The 27,225-nt window shown below is 41.4% G+C and overlaps 1 protein-coding gene across 2 annotated transcripts in view; it reads left to right on the forward strand.

The window, feature by feature from the left end:
- Window positions 1–27,225, forward strand: part of MRE11 (MRE11 homolog, double strand break repair nuclease) — a 1,653,959-nt gene that overhangs the window by 1,206,519 nt on the left and 420,215 nt on the right. For both annotated transcript variants that reach the window (XM_044072642.1, XM_044072643.1), the window contains exon 17: window positions 22,278–22,336. In XM_044072642.1, the coding sequence (XP_043928577.1) occupies window positions 22,278–22,336 (59 nt within the window). The remainder of the gene's footprint in view (window positions 1–22,277; window positions 22,337–27,225) is intronic.

The following is a 27,225-nucleotide window of genomic DNA, read 5'->3' on the forward strand; positions in this document are numbered from 1 at the left end:
ACCACCCCCATATGATATGGTGTATATATTTGTCATTTAATATTAATAAATCATTTCATCACTTGAGGTATTTAGTCTCTGACAGTTATGGTATGCTGACATTAATTTTGAGTAGTGTTGCATGTTTGCACTTTCTGAAATTGTACGTATTTGTTAAGCAGTTGTAAAGATTCTAAAAGCATTTATTTTCTGAATATGACATTTTAATACATTTGAATTTAAGAACCAACAGAGTGGTGCTGCTAAGTTTTCTGCTAGTTTCTCTTAAGTACCACTGTGCTCTGCACTGAATTCCTCCAGAATCTTGCCAGTGCTGTAATGATGTCACCTTTCTTAGGTAGTCTAACATAGTAGTATAGCTAGGGTGGGGCAAGAAGGGCATCTGCCCCAGCTGCAAAGTGTAGGGGAGCAGTCAGCCGATCCCAATTTTTCTTTAATGCAATACCTTCTTTTAAAAGTCAGTATTGAATTTGTCGTCACCTGAGAGCTGTAGAGCTCTGGGTGTGGTCTAAACAGTAGCAACTGCCTGTTACATTATTATTATTATTATTATTATAGCAAGCTGTTTGCTACTTTTTTTTTTTTAACTACAACCTGCGTGCTTTAGTGCTGTGTACAGGCAGGGTATAAACTGCAGTAAACACTTTGCTACAGTTTAAAAGAATAAAGTATTTATTTATTTAGTTTTATTTATTTTACATTTGTTGACCGGGAAAGTCCGACTGGATGCATGTCCATTTTCAACGGAGGCTCAGGGAGAAAAGTTCTGCAGCTAAATTTTAAGCAAAATATAAGGCATATACAGAAGCATTCAGATTTATGCAGTACTAAACTTAACATTGACTAGTAACATAGCATTCAAGCTTAATGCAAATTTAAATAGATAGTACCAAACTTAACATTGACTAGTAATCATAGCATAGCATTGAAGCTTAAGATTTAACATATTTATAGGTTCATAGGTTGGTACTAGGCTATCTGCCCGAGGGCATTTATAAGCCTAGCCAGAGTGTGTCATCTTTTGCCGCCCCATTGATTAATTAACTGATCCTCTGTCAAGCAGAGACAATGAAGTGATCCCAGGGGTGTATTTTCTGTTACCCATCCACTCGTCAAGGTTTCTCTTGAAGAGTGTTAGTGAGGGGCTCTGCCTAATGTAGTTTGGAATTTTGTTCCAAAGCATGGGGAGTCTCTGTGACAGGAATCTATCCCTCCAGCATGTTCTATTTATTGTTGTGGCGAGGTTTAGCTCACTAGAGCGTGTGGCTTGCAGTGACTTGGATTTCTTTATGTGGAGCATGTCCATCAGTTCTGAGTTGGACATGGCTTTGTAAGTCAGTCAGAGATCACCTCTGAGTAAGCGATATGCCACTGAGTACAGCCAGAGTTTTTCAGTCAGGCTGCATAGGACATATGTTTGAGGTCAGTAATCCTCTTGGTGAGATACTTTTGTGGTCTTTCCAGCTGTTGGAAGTGTCTCGTGAGGTACATCCCAGATGGGGCATTGTACTCTATGATGGGTCTGATGAGTGACAAGTAGAGGGCACTATAACCTCTATTTTTAGATGCAGACCCTTTAGTAATAAGATGGGCCACATAGAAGGATTTCCTAACTACTTTGGCAATATGATTGTCAAAGGAGAAATTACTGTCTACCTGGGTCCCCAGATCTCTTATTACCTCTTCTGTATTAAGGGGGCTGCCACCTATGTGGTAATTCGTGGGTGTTCTGTTTTTCCCAAATGGGATGACTATGCATTTTTTGGCTTTTAGCTTGAGGCCATGACTTTGACACCAGGTGTCCATCTCAGTAAGGCCCTTTTGGAGGATGTCCATGTCAGCCAGAGAGTCAGTTATGGCTGCCAGTTTGCACTCATTGGCGAACTTGGTTAGCCATAGTCCTCCTGTGTTTGCCTGTACTTCTGAGTAGTATATGCTGAACAGTAGGGGCCCCAGGACCAAGCCTTGCGGGACACCACTTGTGACTGGTTTAGAGTTGGACCTGGATCCGGCTATTCTTACTGTGTGAGTTCTTTCTTTAAGCCAATTGGCAACCCATCTTGTGACGTAGGGGTTTATGTTCAGGCTGGTGAGTTTTTCTATAGTACCCCAGTGGGGAATGGTGTCGAAAGCCTTGGCGAGGTCATGGTAGGCTGTGTAAACCACCTTTCCCTCATCTATGGCCTTGGTGACTGTCTCAAAGAAGGCAACCAGATTTAGTAGGCATGATCTGCTCTTAAAGCCAAACTGGGTCGGGTCAAGTGTTTGGAGGCTCCCAATGTCTTTGCTAATGAGTTCCATGATGATGTGCTCCATAGCCTGCAGACCAGGCTAGTCAAGCTTATGAGGCGATAGTTACCAGGGTCAGTTGTGGCCCCTGCTTTGTGGAGTGGAATAACCATTGCTGTGCACCATTCTATGGGCACGTAGCCTGTGGAGAGGCTGAGGTTGAACAGCATGTTTAGGTGGGAGGTTAGTTTGTTCTGTCGTTCGTGCAAGACGCAGACTGGGACACCATCTGGCCCCACTGATGCTGCATTTTTGGCTTTTGAAAGGGCTATTTTCACCTGTGCATCTGTGATTTCCAGGACACTACACTTTTCCGGTATTGTTGTAGGCCCTTTTGGGGGTGAGAGGGGGGTGAAGTTTGCACTGAATCTATCTGCCAGGATGTTGGCAATATCAGTAGGTTCAGTATATTTTGTACTATTTTGCACTAGTTCAGTGCATATCTGCGAGTTGCCACTTAGATTCTTAACATAGCTAAATAAGGCTTTGTGGTTATCTTTTGAATCCTTGGCTATTTTTCTTTTGAAATTAGCCTTGGATGATTTTATGAGGGACCTTAGTTTCTTACTGATACTGATCAGGGATGCCTTTCCTTCTTGGGATTTGCTTTTTTTCTGAACTAGTTTCCTCCTTCTGTTGTATAGCCTTTTTATGGCAGGGGTCCACCAGACTGGTTTCCTTCTCTTAGAGGAGTGAGTCTTGGTTTTGCTAGGGATAGCACGATCCAGGCATCCTTGTAGGTGCTCATAGAGTGCATTTGTAAAAGTTTCTACATCTTGGGCAGCGTTATCCTTTAGCGTGGAGGCTGTGAAACTTACTGCCTCTGTCTTAAGTAAGGTGAAGTTTGCTTTAGAAAAGTTTTTTACTGTGGTTTCCTTAGTTGGGAGTGGTGGTGGGGTGTGGACATCCAGAATGATTAGTTTATGGTCTGATCTAACCAGTGACGGGTTGACCTGTCGCCCATGTTGGTGATGACCAGGTCCAGTATGTTTTCACCACTGGTAGGGGAGTTTACCAGCTGATCCAGGGCATTTGAGTTGATGAATTCCAGGAAGCGCTTGGCCTGGGAGTTTGTACTCGAGTAGTTTTTCCAGTTAATGGTAGGGTAATTGAAATCGCCCAATATCAGGGTGTTCAGTAGGACCTTAATTTTTTCCAGTGTCTCAAGAAAGGTGGAGTGGTGGTCCTTGGGTCATGGAGGGTAATCTGTAGCAGGCCACAATTTGAATTGCAGATTTTCCCCGATGATAGTTGCACATGGATGATCTCAGAGGTATCATGCTGCACCACTAACCTGGAGGTGTAGGTATCCTTGATGAATATGGATACACCCCCTCCTTTTGTGTTTTGGTCCATATTCTGTGGCCGAAACTTGTGGTATGAGTTGTAGCCCGGTAGTGCTGGGGTGCTCTCTGGAGCCTTGAACCAGGTTTCAGTTACTGCACAGATGTCGACGTTCTCCATACTAAGGAGTGCTTCGAGCATGTGCATTTTGAAATTTAAACTCCTGGCATTGAGTAGCATAACCCTCAGTTTTTGTTAATTGTGCTGTTTACGGAGATGGGTTTGACTTTTGAACCTTGTCTAAAAAAGGCACTATAGGGGCAGCATAATGTTTACATAGACTGAACACATCTTTTACAGCTTTAGGTAGATTCATTTTTTGCTTTATACAGTTGAGTTCTGAGCAAGTTCCACACTTCTCTTAATCACAGTACTGTAATCCAATATGCAGATGATTCTACTATTATCTGCTCTTCTAAATCTGCTCTGTACTACAGCAACTTATCCAAAAAGCATTTACCTCAACTGAATCCTGGATGTCACAGAACCATCTCGCCCTTAACCCCAATAAAACTAAACTCTTAATATTTACCCCAGCAAAATCCAGCCCAGTTGACAAGTCTCAATTCTCTGCTCAAACCCAAAATAATACTGTTATTGAAGTTGTTCCCAGTACCAAATTACTCTGTGTCATCATTGACGACAACTTAACCTTTGACCTTCATATCCATAACAACATAAAAAAAAACATAAGAAAATAAGAGCCCTTTATAGGCACAACTACCTTCTTAGCTTCTCTGCAAAAAAGGTTCTTGCAGCATCATTCCTTCTTCCAGTACTCTTATGTGGTACCCCCATCCTCACCAACATTCAGTCCTCTATGAAAACTAAACTCAGTTCATGCTACAACAAAGTTGCCAAATTTGCTACAAACGCTAAGTTCTTCACCCACCACTTTTCCGCACTACATCAACTAAACTGGCTTGAATTCTCCCAACACTTTATACCTACAAGTAACTACTGCCTATAAACTTATTTACTACCCAGCAGCCTGCCTGCCACTCTCCTACATTCTGACATCCTAATCGACACCTTGGGTCAGAAAACAAAATGCTATTAAACACTGATAAACCTAAGTTCTCAGCTGGTCAAATGCTGTATTCTGTTACTGTCTCCAAGTTATAGAATAATCTCCCTCCTTCACTCAGAACTATCAGTAATCCCACTGCTTTTAAAAAATCCCTTACATTTCATCTCTCTTCACATTGGACATGCACCTGCACCCCTACTGTCAACCCCAAAACCTGACCCCCCCTCCCAAGATCCTACTCCTCTTCACTCTACAACTAGTCTTTTTTCCCCTTCCCTGTATTATATCAACTCTTTTTGCTGTCACTTCAGCGTGTGCTATCCCTACTTTAAGACTTATGCCTCCTTCTTTTTACCCTTTAAGCTAATTTCCTCTCTCTGCTAATAATTTTACTTAATATTTAAAACGTCTGTTCCTACACTTGTACCATGATTGTAAACAATTCTTCACTGTTATCAATTTCTGTAATGTTATTACCAAATTATTCTATGTGGTTATTATTTTATTTAATGTGCTACCTCTACCTTATATACTCTGTATTGTTGTATATAAGTTTTCTTTGTATGTAATTACATGTGGAGCTTTTCTCCCTGGGCCTCCACTGAAAATTGGCTCATTTCAGGCCCAGTGGACTTTCCCAGTAAACAAATGCAATAAATAAATAAATAAAAGTTGGCCACAGTAGGGAGTATAGCAACAAAGAGAGCAAAGATTAGACATAGTAGGGCGTATAGTAGCAGGAGAAGAGAGATAGATGGGAAATTGGATAACAGGTTAAGTAAAAAAATCAGGAGGCATAAGTAGCTTAAGTATAAAGTAAGAGTAGAGATGTAAAGTGAAAAGTAAAGTTTAGCAGATAGATAAGAGTTTCCTAGCAGTGACATATGGGTATTGACTAAGGGGTTAGAATTAGAGGTGGAACTGGAAGGAAGCTAGATAAGTTGCATTCTTTTGGTGATGAAGCTGAAGTCAGAGGGCAAGAGTAAGGGGAGGGGGGGGGGGGTCGGTCAGCCAGGTGGGGAACTTGCTTATCCATGTGTGCTTTAGGTGTTCTTTAAAGAGTCTTTAAATGCAACCTTTGAGCCTGCTGAGGTAATAGCAGTAGGTAGGGTGTTCCATATTTTGCCTATGTAGTTAGGGAAGAGGAAGTCCCTTGATGTGTTGTTGGACTTGGTAACCTTGATTAATTGTTTGTCGCTATAGCGAAGTTATCTAGTTTTAGCTTGTAGTTCTAGTAGATTAGCCAGAGCTGGAGTTTTGTCTGGGAGTAGTAGTAGATTGTGGGCAAGGGAAACTTGATAGTTTAGGAGATTAGGGAATTCAAGCCAGCCAAGTTTTTTAAGGAATGGCAGTGGTGTGGTTGGTAGGGGGCACCGGTAGCAAATTTTGCAGTTTGATTGTAACAGTTGTTGAGTTTGGCAATTTCGGTTTTGGGTAAGTTGGTGAGAATGGATGAGTCATAAAATAGTGTGGAAAGGATGCGAGTTTGAGCAATTGTTATCCTAGCAGGTTGTGTTAGAAATGGTTTATTTTTATATTGACTACCCAGTTTTTTGTGGATATTTTTAATGGTTTGATTTATATGCTGATCAAATTTGAGGTTATTATCAATGGTCACTTCTAGCAATTTAGTGTGAGTGTCAGGGGAGATGACAATCCCAACCCTGGGCACAGTATTAAATGGGCTGCGTATTGCGTTAGATTTGTTAGGTGTAAATAGCAACAGTTTGTTTTTTTAGGGATTTTGTATTAGGTTTTTGTTAAGAAACCAGTTTTCGGTGGTATGGAAAGCTTTTTTGGTTCTAGAGAGAAGTTTCTGAAGATCATTAGCTGAACAGGCAAGTGTTGAGTCATCAGCATATTATATAACTATTGCATCTTGACAGATGCTGTGGAGGTGAAAATGGAGAATAGGAGGGGGGACCTAAAATGGAACCTTGTGGGACTCCTGTGGTGATGGGTAGCAGTGTGGATACGTTGTCCTACCGAACTGCTTGTTGTCTTCCTTGTAGATAGTTCTGAAACCAAGGCAATGCTTTGTTACTAAGGCCAAGGTCAGTAAGGTGTTGTACTAGTTTAAGATGGTTGACAATATCAAAGGCATTTGATAGGTCCAAAAGTATGGGAGAAGTTAGATTGCCTGTGTGTTAGTTTTGGTTGATGAGGTTTGTGAAAGAGAGTAGGGCGGTGGTTGTGCTATGAGAAGGCCGAAATCCATGTTGGATAGAAGAGCAAAGTTGGTTGTTAAGCAGGTAATGACAAAGTTGGTGATGTATACATTTCTTAAGAATTTTAGCTAGTGGAGACAGGATGGCTATGGGGCGATAGTTGGTGAGGTTGGTGGAGGCACCGCTTTTATGAAGGGGGATAATATAGGAGGTCTTCCAGATGGGTAGTATTGAAGTTTCTGAGATAGGTCTGTTTAGAAGGGCGGATATAAGTAAGGCAAGTTCATTGGCAGCCAGCTGAAGGTATTGACTAGGTATCCCATCAGCTGCTAGTGTAGTAGGTTTAAGTTTGGATAGCAACCTTATGACATTGAGTGATTTGTGATAGACAGATACCAGTAAGAGTGAAAGGGAAGGTCTACAAGAGGGTAGTGAGACCAGTTGTGTTGTATGGGTTGGGGACGGTGGCATTGACAAAAAGGCAGGAGTCAGAGCTGGAAGTGGAAGAGTTAAAGATGTTAAGATTTGCACTGGGTGTAACAAGGATGGACAGAATTAGGAATCAGTGTATTAGGGGATCAGCTCCAGTTGGACGGTTTGGAGATAAAGTCAGAGAGGTGAGATTGCATTGGTTTGGACATGTGCTGAGGAGGGATGCTGGATATATTGGGAAAAGAATGCTAAGGATGGAGCTGCCAGGTAAGAGGAAAAGAGGAAGGCCTAAGATAAGGTTTATGGATGTGGTGAGAGAGGACATGCAGGTGGTTGGTGTGACAGCGCAAGATGCAGAGGACAGGAAGAAATGGAAACAGATGATCTGTTGTGGTGACCCCTAACAGGAGCAGCCAAAAGAGAAGACGAAGCAATCTTTTGACATAGTTTGTAGGGATGGATTGAAATTGGAAGGTTGTTTTGGGTCTGTCTATAGGTTCTGGGTAATTAGTGGTGGTAGTTGTTTTTGAGCAAGATTAGAAATATTTTCAGTGAAGTATTTGTTTAACATGTCTGGTGTATTTATGATTTCACTAGTTGAGGTTGGAGGTGGAGTGGAGGGTCTGCAAGGGTGGAGTAGTTTGTTTATTCCTGCCCAGAATTTGTTGGGGTTGTATTGATGCTTGTTTTGTAGCTGGAGGACATAATTATTTTTATCTAGGAGAACTGCTTTTTTGTCTCATTTCTAAGTTTTTGGAGTTGTTCCTTAGCTGCTGGGGTTTGCGTGGCTGTTCAGTGATACTAGGCTTTGTTCCTTTCTGATACTCAATTTTTAGTCTCTCTGGTAAGCCAGAGGGCTGTTTTCATTTTGAGTTTAGTGGTCTGGGCCGGAGCGTGGGCATTTAGGATTTCTAGGAAAGTGTTATTGAAATGGGTTATGACATCTTCTAGTGGTAGTACTTTTTGTATGTTCCACTTAGGGTGCTTTAGCTATTGTTTCAGTTTGTTGGGATCAAAGTTTTTTATGTTACGGGTTGTTTGTAATATGGAAGTAGGGTTGGCCTGGGTTTTGAATTATAGTAGGAAGGTTGGTTGATGGTCGCTAAGGGAGTCTGGGAGGATGCCTGCTTGGTAAGAGGTGTTGGTCTTATTTATTAAGATCCAGTCTCAGAGGCTCGCTTTGATTTTTGCATTTCCTAGTCTAGTGCTTGATTGGATGACTTGTGAGAAACTGTAGAGGTGGATATGGTTTATGGGGTTAATAGCTGAACATGTGTTTCAATCTATATTAAAGTCGCCAAAGACGATAGTTTCCTGGGGCAGGTTTTGACTTGTCCATTTTAGGAAGGCTTCTAGGGTAGGAATGTTGTTACCTGGCGATATATAGCATGTGACTGACTTTTTGTTGCTAAGTTTAAGTTTAGCTAGGAGGAGTTCAGAGTTATTGAAGGAAGGGATTTGTGGATTAATAGTGGTGATATTTAGGGTGTTCTTATAGAGTAACGCTACCCCTCCCCCTTTTTTAGACAGTCTATTGTGGCATATTACATTATATCCAGTAGGAAGGAACTCATTGTCTGCTGTAGAGGGCTTTAGCCAGGTTTCAGTCAGACATAATATATCAGGGGTGTAGGTAGATACTAGTGCATGCAGTGAGTGTACCTTATTGTTAATACTTTGAATATTTAAGCTCAGAATTACTAGGCTGGTTTTTGGTCTAGTAGTGGGTAGATGGGTAGAGGAGAAGGTTGAATTAGCAGTGGTAGTTTGCATAGGATTAGGCCCTGGATTTGGGTGTATGTCTCATGCTAAGATCACTTGGTAGTTTATATGATGTAAGAGTTTGGAAAGTTTAGATAGGATAGCTGTATACTTGTCTGTTGTTGGTGAGCTAGGAGTGATTGGGAGTAAAATGAGTGAGTTAGGTGCTATTGTAGTGTGATGCTATAGGCTTGGGGATATATGTTGGCTGTAGTGAGGAGTGTGAGGAATACAAGTGGAGGTATGTTTTGTTGGGGTAGCATAGGTAGCATTTAGTGTGGTTTGGTAGGAGGTGAGATAGAGGGTTAGTGTTAGGATAAATAGGATAGTGAGATTGCATGAAAGGATCGTAGTTAGTCTATGATTATGTGATGGTTTCATTATTGTAGGTGGGGATATGGAGGGGGGTGGGATATGGAGGGGGGTGTAATTTGGTATAGGTTAATGGAGGGTAATGAGAGGGAGTGGCTAATCTGTGATAGGTTGGAGTTTTGGTTTGTGGAAATGGCTAGATATAAGACAAGGGGTAAGGGGAGCATGGAAGGGGAACAGAGTGAGCCTGAGCATTAGTGAAGGCTAACTGAGCGGGACAGCACCGAGGTCTGCAGGTAAGGCTCTTCATATAAAACTATCAGTAAGCTTGATGTGAGGGTATGGTACACTAATACAATCTTTATTTATTGAAATTTGACTACTGGGAAGCCAATTGTAAGATATAATGTTAGTTTAAATGTTAAAAGTTTTAGTTAAAAGTTAGTTTTAATAAAACAAATTGAAGGAGTGTTGTGGCCAGGGCACAGAAACGGGATGTGAATGGCTGGGGTAGGAGGAGGAGGAGAGTGTGTGTGTTGTGCATCTGGCTACCTGGGGTGGTGTGCCAATAGAAGGAATGCTAGTTTTGTTTTTGTTTTGTTTTTTTTTTGTTTTTTTTTTTCTATGTTTACTTGAAGAGCTGAGGGGATGGGGAGCTAGTTCATAGTACCAGCCCACAGCACTGGTTGAACCAGCCATGCTTCTGGTCTGAGAAGTCCTCTTTACACATGTCAACATTCAGAAAATTGAGAGTAAGCAGAAAATAAAACAGTTGTCAACTGGTACTATACATTAGCAGAGCTATTCCATTTATAAAGGTAATTTCACACAGAAGTTGTGTACTGATTGGCTGACAGTGAGCAGTCATTGCATAATTTGTTTCTTTTGAATGTTTGGTGATCATAACTGTCCTGTCAGAACAGTGAAAATTTAAGTATGCCACAGTGAAAATTTAAGTATGCAGTGGCACAACAGGTAACACACTCACTTTTGGTGCAGAAGACTGCGGGTTCTGTCTATTCCCAGCAGGTGGATGGATTGCTGACACTGTATTGCAGCATAAAGGGAAAGGGAGTGTTGCACTTCAGAGTGTATATTGTCCTTCAGATGAGATGTTAAACCAAGTTTCCTTCTATTTTATTTGGTGGTAGCTAAGGTGGATCCCACAACACCTATTGAAAAGAGTAGAGGAACTTCCCTGATGCCTTGTCCAAATTTTCCCTAATATTGTAAATATCACCTATAGTCTCCCTTGAAAAGATACCACAAGCCAGGTGGGAGTAACCTGATCAGCAAAGGATAGATAGAGAGATAGACAGACAGACAGAGTTAGATGAATAGATGAAAAAATATGATGTCTAAGGATTTGGATCACTTGCTGTACTGTTCATTCATAGATCCTTTTCTGTCACTAGACTTTGGATTTGCAGTATTCTTCTCCATTTTCATTGTGGACTCTCCTTTCCTACAGCAGGGTCCATCGTCGATTCTGTTAGTGGTTGCTTTACTTCTGGGATAGGAAACATATCTTCGCTCATGCATGGTTCACGGACATGAACCTCAGGAGAAGAAGCTCTCTATACAACCTGCTGGACTTGCATACCATTCTTGTCTGAAGACTTTGGAAGGGGGTCTGAGACCAGAGCTTCTCCTGGTCTGGTGGTCTTCTTCTTCTTTCGGCCTTCTCCTGGTCTGGTACAACATCAAAATATGGATGTGGTATATAAGTAATCAGGGAAGTATACACTCATACCCCTTGTGCAAAGAGGTGATGCAAATTTGGGAGTAAGTTCCAGAATGTTCATGTCTTGGAAGAAGTGGAAGCACTTGCAGTTTTCCTGAGTCACACATCTACTCCTGTCCTAGAGATGAGTATTCAAGTGTACTACCTGTTAAAAGCTATCTGGCACCAGACCAGAGATCAACATATTCACTACCCAGTAAAATGTGTTCCTTCCCATCCATGCTCAGTTCATCAGGGATTGGGGGAGTTGATGGTTGAATGCATTCTCCATGTCATGGCTGGGAAGATTTCTGCATGCATTCCTTATTTTCCTTCTGATTCCATGCCTAATTGCAAAATTTAAAGAGGAAAGAGCAAAGCTTATTATTGTCAACCATTCATGACCAAAAAGGATAAGGTTCCAAGTTCTTAGGTCCTTGATAATGCAGGTAACTACACTAGTTAAACAGGTTGCATTCACGATAGTCTCCACATTCTAGTGTATATCCTCTTTCTTGCCAGACCCTGTAGTGGGTGGGAGCCTCAGAAGTTTTCTGAAGCCACCAGTAAGCCTTCCACTCATAAGGCATATTCTACTAAGTGGAAGAGGTTTTCCATCAGGGTGGAAAGGTGTGCTGTGCAACATTAGTTGGTTAGCTGACAGACTGTTCTTAACTGTGACAGATACCTTGTCATGTCTCACTTATTCCAAAGTCATTGGACATATCTGTAATATTTCCACCCATCAGGAGCTTAGGAAGGCAGGATTGTGGTGCATTATTCACTGATCTTGCAGTTGATTTTCCATATCATTGTTGCAGTGTTCTTTACCAAAGGGATTCCCTGCCAACAATGTCCAGCCAGTATACAGAAGCCTTATGATTTTATAGATGTACATCACACGTATGCTCCTTGCTCAAAACATAGGGCATAAAGGCAGCATATGGATGTACATACTTAGAACTTCTTTGCACCACTCCAAATGCCATCATAGATTGTCGGTCTGAATGCTCCTTCTGTGCTGCTTACTGAGCTGTGTTTCAGATAAGTGCCCCATTAGGGTTTCTTCTTTTCTTTTTCTCTGTTAATTTTTGAGAGTTAACATGTCATTCAGAAAGTGAAAATTTCAGTGTAGGAGGAAGATTGACTTCAACAATTGGCTACGTTTCTGGTGTCATTCTAAGTATCTGTCTGCTTGGGATGACATGATTGACAGACCTCGATGCTTTGCCAGAGATGGCCTGCATCTGTCACCCCTAGATTTCCGGATACAGGCTAAGGCTCTTGCCACCCCTATAGTGCCTTTTTTAGGCAGTGTTCCAAAGACCAACTTACCACTGTAACAGCTATAAATAAATACAGTCTGAGGGTCATGCTGCTCAGAGCTAGAAATCTAAATCTCAAGATGCACTCGCTCGAAGCACTCCTCAAAATGGAGAACATCGACATTTGTGCTGTAACTGAGACCTGCTTTAAAGCAGCAGAAAGCACCCCTGCACTACCAGGCTATAACGCATTTTATACCTTTTGGCCCCAGAACATGGACCTAAGCTCCAAAAGCAGTGGTGTCTCCATATTCATAAAGAATATGCACACCTCCATACTAGTAGCCCAGCATAACGCATCAGAGATACTTCAGGTACAACTAACAGTGGGTAAGATGGCGATTCAGGTCGTAGCCTCCTATAGGTCCCCAACCATGTCCCAAAACTCTCATTCCACATTCCTAAGCACCCTGGAAGTTATTAGGGTCCAACCCAAGACTCATACTGGGTGACTTCAACTACCCCTCCATCAACTGGGAAAACTGCTTATGCACCAATACACTTGCCCAAAGCTTCCTGGAATTCATCAATTCCATTGTGCTGGACCAGCTCATTCTTACCCTCACTAGAGGAAGCAACAGTCTTGACCTGGTTATTACTAACATGGGCAACCGTTGTTCAACACCAATAGTCAATTCCTCCTGGTTAGATCCGACCACAAACTACCATGGAAATCCACATTTCACCCACACCACCAGCAAAGGTAACCACCATAAAAACTTCTCCAAAGCTGACTTTGGGCGCCTAAAAACAGGGGTGGCTAACTTCACCGCACCCATGTAGATGGAAAACAGGTGCATGACTGCCAAAACATACACCAATACACTGTACGAACACATACATAAATGCATGGAACTAGCCACACCCAACAGAACCAAGACGTTCTCCTCCAGAAAAAGGAAACCAATCTATTGGTCCCCTGCCATTAACAAACTCTACAACAGAAGGAAGAAACTTGCAGAAAAAGGTGAAGTCCGAAGACTGGAAAAACTCCCTTAGTAGCCTCAACAAAAAGTTGAGATCCCTCATCAAAATCTCTAATGCTAGCTATGAAGGCAGAATTGTGGCAGACACTAAAAACAACCACAAAGCCTTCTACAGTTATATCAAGAATCTCCACGGCAATAACCAGATTTGCTCTGAGTTACTGCACAATGGTACCTCCTATACTGAGCCAACAGATATTGCCAACATACTGGCCAACAGATTCCTTGCCAACTTTACCCCTCTCTCCCCCTAAAGGACCAATTACAATACTGGAAGAATGCCAGGCACCCAGCATTACTGCAGCACAGGTTAAAGCTGCATTGTCCAAGGCCAAGAATACAGCTTCTATGGGATCCGACAATATCCCTGGCTGTGTTCTACATGAACTACAAAGTGAACTGGCACCACACCTGTGTTCCCTGTTCAAGCACAGCCTTGCCTCCGGCTTTGTCCCTACAGAATGGTGCACTGCTATAGTCCTCCCTCTTCATAAAGGGGGAGCAACTACAGACCCTGTGAATTATCGCCACATTAGCCTGTTGAGTCTGATATATAAAGCTATGGAGCATCATCATGGACCTAATTAACAAGGATATAGGGAATCTTCAAACTCTGAATCCCACACAGTTTGGTTTTGTGAAGGTTAGATCATGCTTGCTCAACCTGTTTGACTTCTTTGAGTCAGTCACCAGAGCTGTGGATGAGGGCAAAGCAGTTCATACAGCCTACTTCGATCTGGCCAAGGCCTTTGATACCATTTCCCACTCAGGAATTAGACTCACCAAACTAGTCATCAACCCTATATCACTAGGTGGGTTGCAAATTGGCTCACAGATGGAACCCACAGCGTGAAAGTAGCAGACTCCAAGTCAGACTGCCGACCAGTCATGAGTGGAGTCCCGCAGGGATCGGTCTCGGGTCCTCTCCTGTTTGGCATCTACTTCTCAGAAGTCCAGGCCAACACAGAGGGACTCTGGCTGACCAAGTTTGCCGATGACTGCAAGCTGGGAGCCATTATTAACTCCCCAAGTGATGTAGACATCCTACAGAAAGGCCTCACTGAGACCAGCAACTGGTGTCGAAACCATGGCCTTAAGCTTATTGCCAAAAAAATGGGTCATCGTTCCCTTTGGGAAAAAACTCAGTTCCTACTAATTACCACACTGATGGTAGCCCACTGAACACTGAAGGCTTTATTAGAGATCTGGGGACCCAGGTTGACAACAACCTCTCCTTTGACTACCACATTGCCACTGTGGTCAGAAAGTCCTTCTGTGTGGCACATCTCATTACCAAGGGTTTTGCATCCAGGAAGAAAAAGGTCATCATCTCTCTGTACTTTTCCCTCATTAGACCAATCAAGTATAATGCCCCTTTTGGCATGTACCTCACTAAACACCTGCAACAGCTGGAAAGGCCACAAAAGTACCTCATGAAGAGGATCCTAGGCCTTAAACACATTCCCTACATGGACAGACTCAAACTCCAGCTTTTCTCTGTCTCATTTCATTTATTAAGAAACGATCTCTGCTTGACTTACAAAGCCATGTCTGACCCAGCCCTGTTAGAAATGTTACAGCTAAAGAAATCCCAATCCGTCCGCTCCACATGCTCCAGGGACCTCAACCTCATTACCACAATCAAAAGAACATGCTAGAGGGACAGGTTCATAACCCATAGACTGCCCATGCTCAGGAATAGACTTTCCATACATGTCAAGCAGAGCACCTCACTGGCCCTTTTCAAGAGAAATCTTGATGAGTGGATGGGAAATAGAAAGTTCAATCCGGGGATCACTCCAGTGGCTCTACTTGATAGAGGCACCGGGAACTAATGGCGGCATGATGCCAGGGCACTTCCTAAGTAGTCATTTCTTCTCCTTGTCCATTTAACTGGAGAACCAGCGTCTTAAGTTGTTGGCACATGGTGCTATGGTGGAATCTTCTTGTCCCAAAGGTCATTTGTCTGCAAAGAATAAGGCCAAAAAACTCTGAGCCCAGGGGATCACTTAGATGTTGTTACGGATTCCTCTGCCTCCACCCTGTCAGAGGCCGGCATGGATCTGACCCCTCGCAGTTCCTTGGAGACTCTGCAAATGTCCACTCCTGATGTTCAGGGTGAACCTCGGCTGATTATTTCAGAAGGACCAAGGAGGATACCACAGATACTTGTTCTGGAGAATATTCCTGATATGTTGGTTGACTGTATGCAAGAGTCTGAACCTCCTAGGGTATTTAGGGCAGACATCCCTCAAAAGAAGAAACAGAAAAACAAGCATGTTTCTTCTGCTGCTCAAGATCCTCAGAGTGAATGGCAGGATCTTAACCGAAGGGTCATTTAATGCATTCATGGACTTAAAGCTGCCCCAAGGAGTTTCTGTGCCTGCTCCCCCTTGGTCATGTACCCCAGAGAGCAGGACTCCTCTGAAGAGAATTGGGATTCTAGGGAAGCATCTTTGGCATATTCCTCTCCGATCCCTTCTCCCTTGGATTATGGCTCTAAGGAGGAGGATTCTATTAGCCCAGATTCTCCTATGAAAAGGCTCACCTTTGGGGATACTGTTTCTTGTAAGGTGGAATATTTTAAATGGGACTGTTCTCAAGTTTCTTACATTCAGAGCTTCTCCAAATGGAGTCTGCTAAGCCCTCTGCTGTACCTCCAGTCTTGTTTGCCCATCTAGATACCTTTTCAGTAGCCTCTGTGGCCCTGGATTCTCAATCTCCATTCCCTAAGAAACCTGACAGATTTTACAAGGTGCCTGATGACTGTATGTTCCTCTACAAATGTCTTTCTGCTGACCCTTCTGTAGAGTCTCTCTTCTGACAAACTCTCTAATCTTTTGCCTTCTACTAAACTTCTTCCTTCAAACAAAAAAACAGTAGAGCTATTAAACAACTAGGCAAAAAGGCATATGCAGCTGCCATTTTGGCCTTTCAGGATATTAATTACCAGACCCATATAACCACATAGGTTGTAGCCCTTATTTCTCTGGCTTCTCAGGCTATCTCTGACCTCCCTGATTCTGAAGGGAACAGAAGGCTTCAGCTCTCTGCTTACAGGGCTGTACTTCTCAGGTAGCTCGCCACTCTGTTAAATGTAGTTATGATGCAGCTGATGCATCCTGTAGGACTGCTGCCTTCAATTCTGCTTTGAGACATTACTTTTGGCTTTGTTTCCAGCCTTTGCCTGATGATATTGAGGCTAAATTCTTGGATGCTCCTTTTGACAGTAAGAACCTGTTTGGTTCTGCTGCTGCTGAGCTTTTTAAGTTCCTTTAGGATAAAGAAAGGCCTTGCAGGAATTGAAGCATATTTTTCTGTCTCCTGTCCCTAAGTTCCAGAGGAATTACCCTTCTAAATCAGCCTTTGTTCACAGACAATCTCGCCATTCTCCCAAAGGATAGTAGGGGGTATAGGTGGTTGCCTCCTGCTAAGCCTTCTCAGACTCCTACTTCAAAGAAGCTTCCTTTTCAAGACAAGCCAGGTTCTATCTGACCGTTTGCTTCCCCTTTCCCTGAGTCATCTTCCCTTATCCCTTTGTTTTTCCTTGTCCCTTCCCAATTGGTTAAGGGTTACTCAAGACTTTTGGGTTTTGTCCATCATCTGTCATGGAAATTTTATGGTATGGAAACCCCTTCCTCTTTTTCTGGGCATCCCTCAGCCTCTGTGGGAGCACTTTCCTTTCTTCTCAGAACTACTTCAGGGACTTTTTGCACAAGGCACCATTCAAGCTGTGCTCCCTTCTCAGGAGAGGACATGGTTTTATTCAAGAATGTTTCTGGTTCCCGGGAATGAAGGCACCTGGAAACCCATTCTGGACATTTTTCAGCTCAGCAACTTCCTTTTGGATGTTATCCCTTCAAACCCTGTTTCCCCTTCTTCACCAGGCTTTCAGGTCTCCCTGAACCTCAAGGTTGCTTATCGTCATCCCCTTTTTGAGGAAGTTTTTGCATTTCTCTGTCTCTTCCTTGCATTTTCAGTTGTCTTCTTTACCCTTTGGCCTTTTTACTGCCCCAAGGGTATTAACCAAATACGTTACTCCTGCCTTTTGCAGGGTAAATGGGGTTTATGTCTTTCCTTAGCTGGATGACCTGCTCATTTAGACATCCTACCCCTAAGGCCTTGCTTCAGCATCTCCAGTATACTGTTTGTCTCTTCCAAAGCCTGGGGTTTACAATAAACATTCAGAGATCAGTCCTGTTTCCTTCTCAGGATCATGTTTTCTCAGTTGCAAGCTCCAGACCATTCCTATGCTGGCTTCCCTGCCTCCTCCCAAGGATATTTCTCCAATCACCTTTTTTTCAATCCCTCTGGTTTGAGTTACAGGCTGTGTGTTTCTCAGGGCTGTAGGTTTCATGGCCTCCACCACTCCTCTGCTATCTCTAGCAAGACTTCATATGAGAAAATTACAGTGGTTCCTAATGTCAATATGGCTCCAACACTGTCATCCTGTAGATTTTCTAGTCCCTCTTCTTCCATGCCTCAAGCTTAAGTGGTGAATTCATCAGCTGTCTCTCAGCACGTCTTCCTTTTCAACCCTATTCCTCTCTCAGGAACTTTTCTTGGATGCCTCGGACATAGGGTGGGGAGCATCTTTTGGTTCTATCAAGGTCCGGGATCTCTGGCTTCTCATCAGAGGTCAGACCATATCAACATAAAGGAGATGAGAGATCTCTCTTTTGCCATTCGGGTCTTTCATTCCCTCTTTCTTCCAGGGCCTTTCTTAATCTTCACAGACAATACTACAGTGATATGTGGTATTTCAACAAACAAGGGGGGAAGCAGTCCTGTCTTCCTTGCAGTTTGGCTCTTCAGGTTTGGGATCTAGCTGTCCAGTATTAATTTATTCTTCAGGTTGTATGCATTCCTTCAGAGCAAAATATAGTGGTGGACTCTTTGAGCATGCTTACTACACAGACTCACCAATGGATGCTTCACAGAGATGTGTTTCTTGACATTGTCCATCAGTAGGGCACTCCTCTAGTAGATCTTTTGTCTCCCCTTTGAACAGACAACTTACTCTTTTATGCGCTAGAGTCCCAAGTCTTCTGGCTTAGAAGGTGAAAGCCCTATCTTTTTCTTGGAGGGGGATGTTCCTCTATGCCTTCCCTCACCTTCTTTTGATTCTGAGGGTTCTACTCAAGGTAGAGCAGAACTCCATAGAAATCTTGTTGGTGACTCCCTTTTGGTCTAGACAGCATTGGTTCCTCCTTCTTCACCAATCACCACAAGTTACCTCACAGGTTGGACCTACTCACACAAGACAAGCGGTCCAAGGAGATCCATCCTCACTTGTGCACTCTTCAGTTGACATCGTCGGTGATAGGTGTTTGATCCCTTTTAGGCACCGTTTTTTTTCTGAGGATGTGCTCTGGGTTTTGTAGAAGGCCAGGAAACCCTCTACTAGGAAATTTTATTTGTCCAAATGGAAGAGATCTTCTGTTTGGTGCCTTGCTTATAATGAAGATCCACTTACCGTGGGGATCCCTGTGGTTCTCTCTTATTTGTATGAATTGCTCCTGCTGGATTAGTATATTCTTCTGTTAAAGCTCACCACTCAACTGTTTCTGTTTGTCTGCCATTAACTCCTTGTCTAGCCTCTAGGTTTGAAGTCAAGCGATTTCTTAAAGGTGCCCTTCATATAAGTCCTCCCAGGAAACCTAATCCTTCTTCCTGGGACCTCAGTTTTGTGCTTGAAGAATTGACTTGGCCTCCTTTTGAGCCTACAGCTTCAGCTTCCGTACAACATTGTACATGTAAGACTCTTCTTCTTTTGGCCATTATTTCAGCTAAGAGAGTATCTGAACTCCAGGCTGTTATGGGTGTTCCTTCTTTGTTGTTTTTCACAGGAACTTGATTTCTTTTCATACTAATCCTTCTTTTATGCCCAAGGTGGTTAACAAATTGTCTGTTAATCAGTCTATTAATTTGCCCTCCTTTTTTCCTTCTCCACAGTCTACTAGTGAGAAGGTTCTTCGCATCTTGGATTTGCATAGACAACTCGGATATTTTTTAGATAAGATTAAGGCCATTTGCAAGTCTGAGCAACTTTTTATTTCCTTTCATCCCAGATCTCTGGGTTGGGTTATTTCTAAGCAAACCATATCCTTGTGGATCTCTAAGATCATTTCTTTTTGTTACTCCTTTCATGGAAAATGTCTTTCTGCCTCTGTAAATGCTCATTCTAACAGGGCTGTAGCTTCCTGTGGTACTTTTTTCAAAGGATTAGATACCATTTCCATCCTTGAAGCTGCTAATTGTTTCTCTGTCCATACTTTCACTAAGCATTATAAATTGGATGTTGTTCCCAGAGCAAGAACTGGCTTTGCCAGAGCTATTCTGCATGGGTTTCTTTAGGGTTCTCTTGAGCTTTTGTATTCTCCCTTTGGTAAAAATTACTACAGCGATGCTATTGAAGGACATAATACAGTTGTGTAAAGTCTTAAAAACAGTAGATGTCCTTCTGTTCACTGTTGCAGTATTTTCTCCCTCTATCCTCCCTTTATGTAAGGTTGCCACCCATCCCGTTGTCAGCGGGACACTCACAGGTTAAGCCACCTTATCCCATTGCCTGCTGTATCAAGAAGTGGGACCTGAAAAGTCCCGCTTTTGCGATCGCACTGAATTGCCGTGGAAAAGTCGCAATTACTTCCAGCTTTTTCACGGCAATTCAGTTACCTGACCTGCAGGCAAAGCTGCTGCCTGTTAGGTCCAGGTGCTTTAATTCATGCAGCAATTGGCTGCAGTTCATGAAAGGGGTGGGATTGGGGTTAGAGCCCTGCAAAGATCGTGGCTGTAGGAGCTCTTTGTTTTAAGCGCTTCTACAGCCGCTAAAAAAACGACAGAGATTTTTTTTTTTATAACAAGTGATCCAGCCAGCTGTCCTCCTCCATCCAGCCAGCCAGCCAAACTCCTCCGTCCAACCAGCCAGCCATCCTCCGTCCAACCAGCCAGCCATCCTCCTCCAGCCAGCCACCCTCCTCCAGCCAGCCAGCCAGCCAGCCATCCTCCTCCAGCCAGCCATCCTCCATCCATCCTTCCAGCCAGCCAGCCATCTATCCATCCATTTATTCAGCCAGGCATCCATTCATCAAACAGCTACTCCCACCAACAAGCTAGCCACTCTAGCCATCCATCCAGCCCCCAGCCATTCATGCAGCCAGCCATCCATCTTTTCATGCAGCCAGCCATCCATCTTTTCATGCAGCCAGCCATCCATCCAGCCATGCATCCATTCATTCAGCCATCCATCCATCAAGCCATCCATCCAGTCATTCATCCATCCAGCTGCTACTCCCACCAACCAGCTAGCCACTCCAGCAGCCATCCTTCGTACCCATAACAGCATCTCCTTCACCACTCTTATGGTGACATCATGGTAGAGGGTGTGGCCAGTGTCATATTGGCCACACCCCCATGTCCCACTTTGGCCCGCTTAAAAGGTGGCAATCCTATCCTTATGCTCTGTTTTTTTTTCTCCTTCTGCACATTTCTCCTAAATCCTTGGTCTTTAATCGGTTCTGAGGTATATATATCCATACATCACCTTTATGCCCTACATCTTGAGCGGGGAGCATACATGTGACGTACAATGTCTAAAATCATAAGGTTTTGGTATACTGGCTGGATGTTGGGCTACCCTTGGCAGGGAATCCCTTTGGTAAAAAATACTGCACCAGCAAAGAGAAGGACTTTTACTGTTTTGGTAAGACTTTACACAAACTGTACTTTTTGTTTGGTGTTCTTTATCAGAAAATATTTTTATGACAGTTCACTTGTTGCTGGGTGCATAAATTCCTTTCATGCCACTTAAACAGGTATTGCTGAGTTAGTTTAATGTCTAGCAAAAATAAATCAAGTTAAAGAAGTTAGGTATTTATTTTGTTTCTCACATCTGCTTTTTGTTCTACACCTCTGTTCATTAATTTGAAAACTTCTCATCTCCATGGGACTTGAATTTCATGACTGACTGGTTTTGTCGATCCTTCGAACCTGCTAGTTATATGGCCCTGAAAGCATTTTTAGAAGACTCTATACTTGGTAACCATATCCTCCACTCCCAGGACCTTGAAGCTTCTAGCCCTTATTTTAAGGAACCATATTTTGCTTTTCACAAGGATTAGTGTCTCTTTGGGTCAGCACGCATATTTCCAGAATTGTTATTAATCTGAACATTAATGCTTGATTTGTGCCTGTAATAGCCATTCATCCTTGAAAATGTTAATGTTACTGGAGTTCATCTATTCTTAAACCCTTTGGTCCTTTTCACCTTGGCATTCAGAACATCTTGTGGTACTGTTTGGCATTCTTCCTGAAGGCTAATTCAATGTGGAGGACTCCCAATGTCGGACGTAATAGATACGTACTCATACTGTTAATGTGTGAGAAGGTTGTCTGCACTGTAGGTTAGATGCTTATACTTATTACTCTCCTCCTTTTCCTCTTGTGTGTTGATAGCCGCTCTGTCAAGCTGAATTACCATATAACTCCGGTAAGCGTATATTTACATATCCTTCTTTCTTTTCCCCCTGCCTTAGTTGTGCTTATTCACCAGGTGGGTACAGACTAATGGCTAATGTACTAGGCACCCTCTCATAAGTCTGCTAGTAGCACTATGGTGTGTGGCCCCACAATCAGGTCCCTCAGAACAACTTACATGGTTAGCACTTATCTGTTATTGCAACATTACAGGTCTGTGTTGTCAGTACAGTTGACTGCTATTAGGAATCTGGGCTATTTTTGCTATGATTGTTCTTTTTAAATAAGCAGGTACTTTGTGTGTGTTAGTGATAAATATATATAAGTACATTTATCCCATTTTCAGTTACATTGTACATAGTAACTGCTGTAGGCAATTTTTAAGCAACTGTTGTACATTATTTATCCATTATTGTGATTATTTTATAGCTTTCAAATCAGCCAGACATCAACCTTCCAGAGCTGCAACTAAAAAGACATTTTCTGAGGTAAGCAGCATGTTTTTGGCACTTGCGTAACGCAGCTTTAATGGCTGAACATTTTTATTGGAAAATAATAAAATGGCTGTTCATTGTTTGTAAATGCAGCTGCAGTGTAACTTGCAAGTAATGTAACAAGCTGCAAATGAGCTACATCCACTTATCCATGTTTCCCATGCCTCTCAACGTCTTAGCAAAGGAAATCTAGAGAAAGCCTAAAATAATGGAGGGACAGAGGTCCAAAAATAGGGATGCATTTTAAATATTGCTTATATAAACTTAGAAAGTTGCTAGAATAAAAATATTTGTATTAGCATGCATTTTCTGAAAGATATGACGTTTGAATCTCACATGTCTGTATTTATTTAGTGGCTTTAGACCTCTGTGATTTTGCCAGAAATCTGGACAATTGACAGGCATGACTTTCCTCTTACATTTATCATTGTAAGCATAAGCTGACTTACTCCTTTTAGATGTACCTCTGTTTGGTGATCAACTGTTATCAAAAAAACATTTTGATGGCAGGTAGATCATTTGTGGCTTTGTAAATGGCTAGAATGGTGCTTAAAATATGCATTGCTGATTTCAATAAATTGTACCATCTACTAAAATGAAACTGCAGTTCAAGAAAGCAGTTGTTTCCTTTGTGTCTCACATTTTCATTTTCTTTGTATTCAGTTAATTAGGAGATGCCCTAGTATTAGTCGATGTAATACACAGAACATCTTTCGTTTTAGGTACTGTAGTTAATTTTAGTATCACCCCCCCCACACACACACAAGCGCACACACACATTATTCCATTTTGTCCTTACTGTGGGTACCATATTAGTGCTAGGTGAGATGACTTTGATATCGATGTCACTGAGTCTAAAATCTTTGTATGGTAAACGATTAAGTTAGTGTTTTTTAATAGATTTGTTTATAGCACTTTAATCTCATTGCTAATAACATTTTTAGAAAGGCTGTGCTGTTATCACCGATTGTTATGGGATTATTTGTCCTCTTTTTACAAAAGGCTGTATCTCCAAAGTGGTTTGATGTATTTTCATGAAGTGTTGAGAAAATTATACTAGGACATTTACATACAAAATATCTGTATTTTGTGCTCAAAGTTGCAAAACTAAGGGACCCTCCACATCTTGACTTTTAATATTATATTAATATATTTATGCTGCATTTAACTATAATGTATTGCCAGTTCATATTTTTATTAATAATTCCAAGGTCATGCAAAGTACTGTTGATTTCATCTTAAAGTTTATATGATAGGCAACTTAATTGTATAAATTCTTGTCCTCTGTCTAGTGCAGGGAAAGAGATACTAAATGTTTGTATACTCTTTACCTAAATTGATATACTTCCAACAGCCAAGTGACACAGAACTGTTTAGTCTCATATGTAAGGTCACAGCTAGATGAACAAGCTGTAGCTGACAGAACATATGTAGCTTAAGTGGTCATTGAGATATTGTAAGTTGTTAACTAAACATTGCTGAATTCCATATTTACTATGTTATTGTGACATAAAAATCAGTATTAAGACCTAGAATCTAATAATTGTGACCACTGTGTAGATCAGCTTAAGCTGATGATTTTGCCATTTACATTTTTTTACTAGGATATAATAATAATAATAATAATAAACAGGACATGCTGGAGGGATAGATTCCTGTCCCAGAGACTTCCCATACTCTGCAACAAGCTACCTATCTATGTCAGGCAAAGTTCCACATTAGCACTCTTCAAGAAAAATCTTGCTGAGTGGATGGGAAATAGGAAACACCCCATGGATCACTTATGTGGCTCTGCTCGACAGTGGCACAAGAAAATAACTTTCTTGGCTGGGGTAAGCCAGGGAACTTTTTGGCTAGACTTACTTAGGCCCTTGGGCTGATAGCCTAGTACCTACCTATGAACATTTATAGTACTTAGCGATATGAACATCTATTTGAACTGTGAGGGTATATATTGATTTTTTCAAAAGTCTCAGGATGCAACTATGGCATGTTTGACTGCAAACTTCCACAGTGTGAATCCCACTTTCAAGTATGTTTTTATAATTGTTAAAGGATGTTTAAGTTTGTTTCTTAGTCTGTTTGAAGAAAAATACTGCAATCTTTGTCTTGTCTATTATGTGCTAATGTTCATATGAGGAGTAAGTGATATAAAGATTCTTTAATAACATTAAAATATAGCCATGTTGTCTCAGTACTGTACAGAAAAGAGGCAGGATTATTCACAGTAGAAATAATAGTCTTGTTCAAAAGAAGTGTAACTTCTGTAAAAAAAAAAAAAAAGTTTTGACCAAAGACACGGTTCTTTAATTTCTTTTTTTTTTCATCTTTTGACTTTCATTATTTTATACTGTTACCGTGGTGGTGCTGCAGTAGCGTTGTCGCCTCATAGTAAGACGCTGTCCGGTTTGATTCTTAGCTAGAGCGTCTTCTGCGTGGAGACATGCGTGAATGGGCGTACCTTCGTTGAAGGTTGTGCATCAGGGCTGGTAATTTGGCATGTAAAAATCAACTACCAATCATTAGCGGACCGGAGTTCTGCTGTGGCGACCCCTAACCAGGAAAAGCCAAAAGACACAAACAAACAAAACCATATAACCAATATAAAATCAGACTGAAGCAGGAGAGAAGTAGAGATGAGTTTGTTGTTTCTAGTGTCCTGAAATGTTATTCATGCCTTAGTACCCTGGTGTTTGCAGTCTGTCTTTGAAAATACTGTTAAAAAGAGCGTTAAAATGAGAAGATGAACAACTGCATAGGGCTAAAGGAAAAACTAGGAAGTATTTTGACAATATTCCCAAGTTTGGAAATGATTGCTGTTTCTTGATAACAACTGTAGAGTGCAAAGACTTTTAGAAGAATAGCAGGCAACAGAAAGTAGAAAGAATTGTAGCCAAAGTTAGGAAGCCTGTGGTAATAAATACAATAACTAGAGAACTTACAGAGGTATTAAAGATGTTTTGGGAATTTTATGAAAAATTGTGTAAAACAGAGGAATGAGGAAGCCAAGAAAAGTCAGAAATGGAAATATTTATGGATGACTTAGTTATGTAAAAGTTAGAAGAATATGAGGCTCAACAATTATTAGTTAAAATAGGAAGTGATGAAATACAAACAGTGGTGTACAATCAAGCAGCAGGGAAGTTTGTAGGAGCTGACAGCTTTCCTGTGGAAATGTGGAAGTTTGGAGGGAAGAGAACAATAATGATCTGGAAAACTTTGGTTAACAATATCTTAAAAACATGGATGGAGTACCAGAATCTTGGAAGAAAGCAGTGGTGGTTGTATTACCTACAGAGAGTAAAGACCCTTCAGACTTCATATATACCCATTTCAGTATTAAACTATGATTATAAAGATAAGGGAGTGGTAAAGTTATCAAAAGTTGATAAGTATGGATCAGAGTGTGTTTTTGTAGAGGGGAGGCAAATGTTTGATTTCACTAATAGAACACTGAAGATCCAGAGCGAAGCTGAGTGTAGTAAAACACCACTGTGGCTGGTGAGTCCTGATGAAGTGAAAGCATGTGGAGAGCAGTGTTAGCAGCTGCATTCCCTAATAGAATAATATGATCAATAAGGAGAATATATGGAGGGTTGGTGACTCCTCTCTGATAGGCTGTGTTTAAACAGAGAAAGCAAGCAGTGATGTCTTCTTTCTTCCCTGTTATATGCTTTATAATCAGATCCGTTAGCAAAGAAAATAATGGATTTACAAATTCAAGGGCATTTATCTATCTGTCTATCTGTCTGTCTCTCTCTCTATCTCTGTCTCTATCTATCTTTGTTAGCAGGGAAAGTCCAACTGGACAATGCCCTTTTGCAGCAAAGGCCTGGGGTGGAAAGCTTCAACACATTATTTTTAAAATACAAAAGATCTGTTGCTTACAGAAGTTAACATATACTTACAAGACCTGTTCAGACTTTATTTTTAAGGTGAAATTACTTAAATGCTGTTTAATTTCATTGGTACATTTGATTACAGTACATGGAAGAAAAATGTGGAAGATTATCATGGAGTGTAGATAGGTTTATAGTTTTTGTAACAAAAAAAAGCAGGTATAGGATATTTCATTGGTGAAGATGAAGATGAAAATATAGGAAAAAAGATACAACTGATGTAGTAATCAAAAAACGTTAGTTTTATTTCTACTAGATATTATTTTGTACTTTATAAATCCAGAAAAAAGATTAGGAATAAGGATAACTTCAGAAAGTTGGATCCTGACTGCAGCTAACTTAGTAAAACTTAACCAAAATAAATTTCACTTTCCATAGGAAAAACCGGTCCAGTTAAAGTTTTAAGCAGATCTTTATTCAATGATGGACAAGCATTCTTGTCTGCTGGAATGAGGCAAAATACTAGAAGAAGCCGGACTGAAGTCAGTTGATGTCCTGTGGAAGCACAATAAAGTATAGTAGGTAGTCAAACAGATCTTTTATGATAAATCCAGAAAAGGACATTTCAGTGCTGTGAAACATTTTGAGACAGTTCATGTATTTTACCTGGAACTTGTTTATTGTGAACGTGTATAATAAGATATAAACAGAGAAAATGCCTCCTTAGGTCTTATGTATAGGTCAAGCATGTTTTTTCAACCTGAGGAAAATCTGAGAATGAAAATTAAGTAAGAGCTGAAGGAATTTACTGGGGAGAGGAGAAGAATTAAGTGCTTGAACTTAATTCTCCCCATTAAACAAGGTGGTTTAGGGTTGCATGATTTGAATAGATACTTTAAAGCTACACTGTTAAGGCTTATGTTCATAACCCATGTGGTAAACCGAGATGCTGCCAGCCCAGCTAGCTGGAATTTTGTAAATAATTGTATGTCACTTGAAAATATTAATATGATTTATATAGAAATATGATACTGCCAGCCCAGC

The sequence above is a fragment of the Protopterus annectens genome, chromosome 5.part0, assembly GCF_019279795.1.
Source record: "Protopterus annectens isolate FY-2018-M chromosome 5.part0, PAN1.0, whole genome shotgun sequence".
NCBI classification, from domain to species: Eukaryota; Metazoa; Chordata; order Ceratodontiformes; family Protopteridae; genus Protopterus; species Protopterus annectens.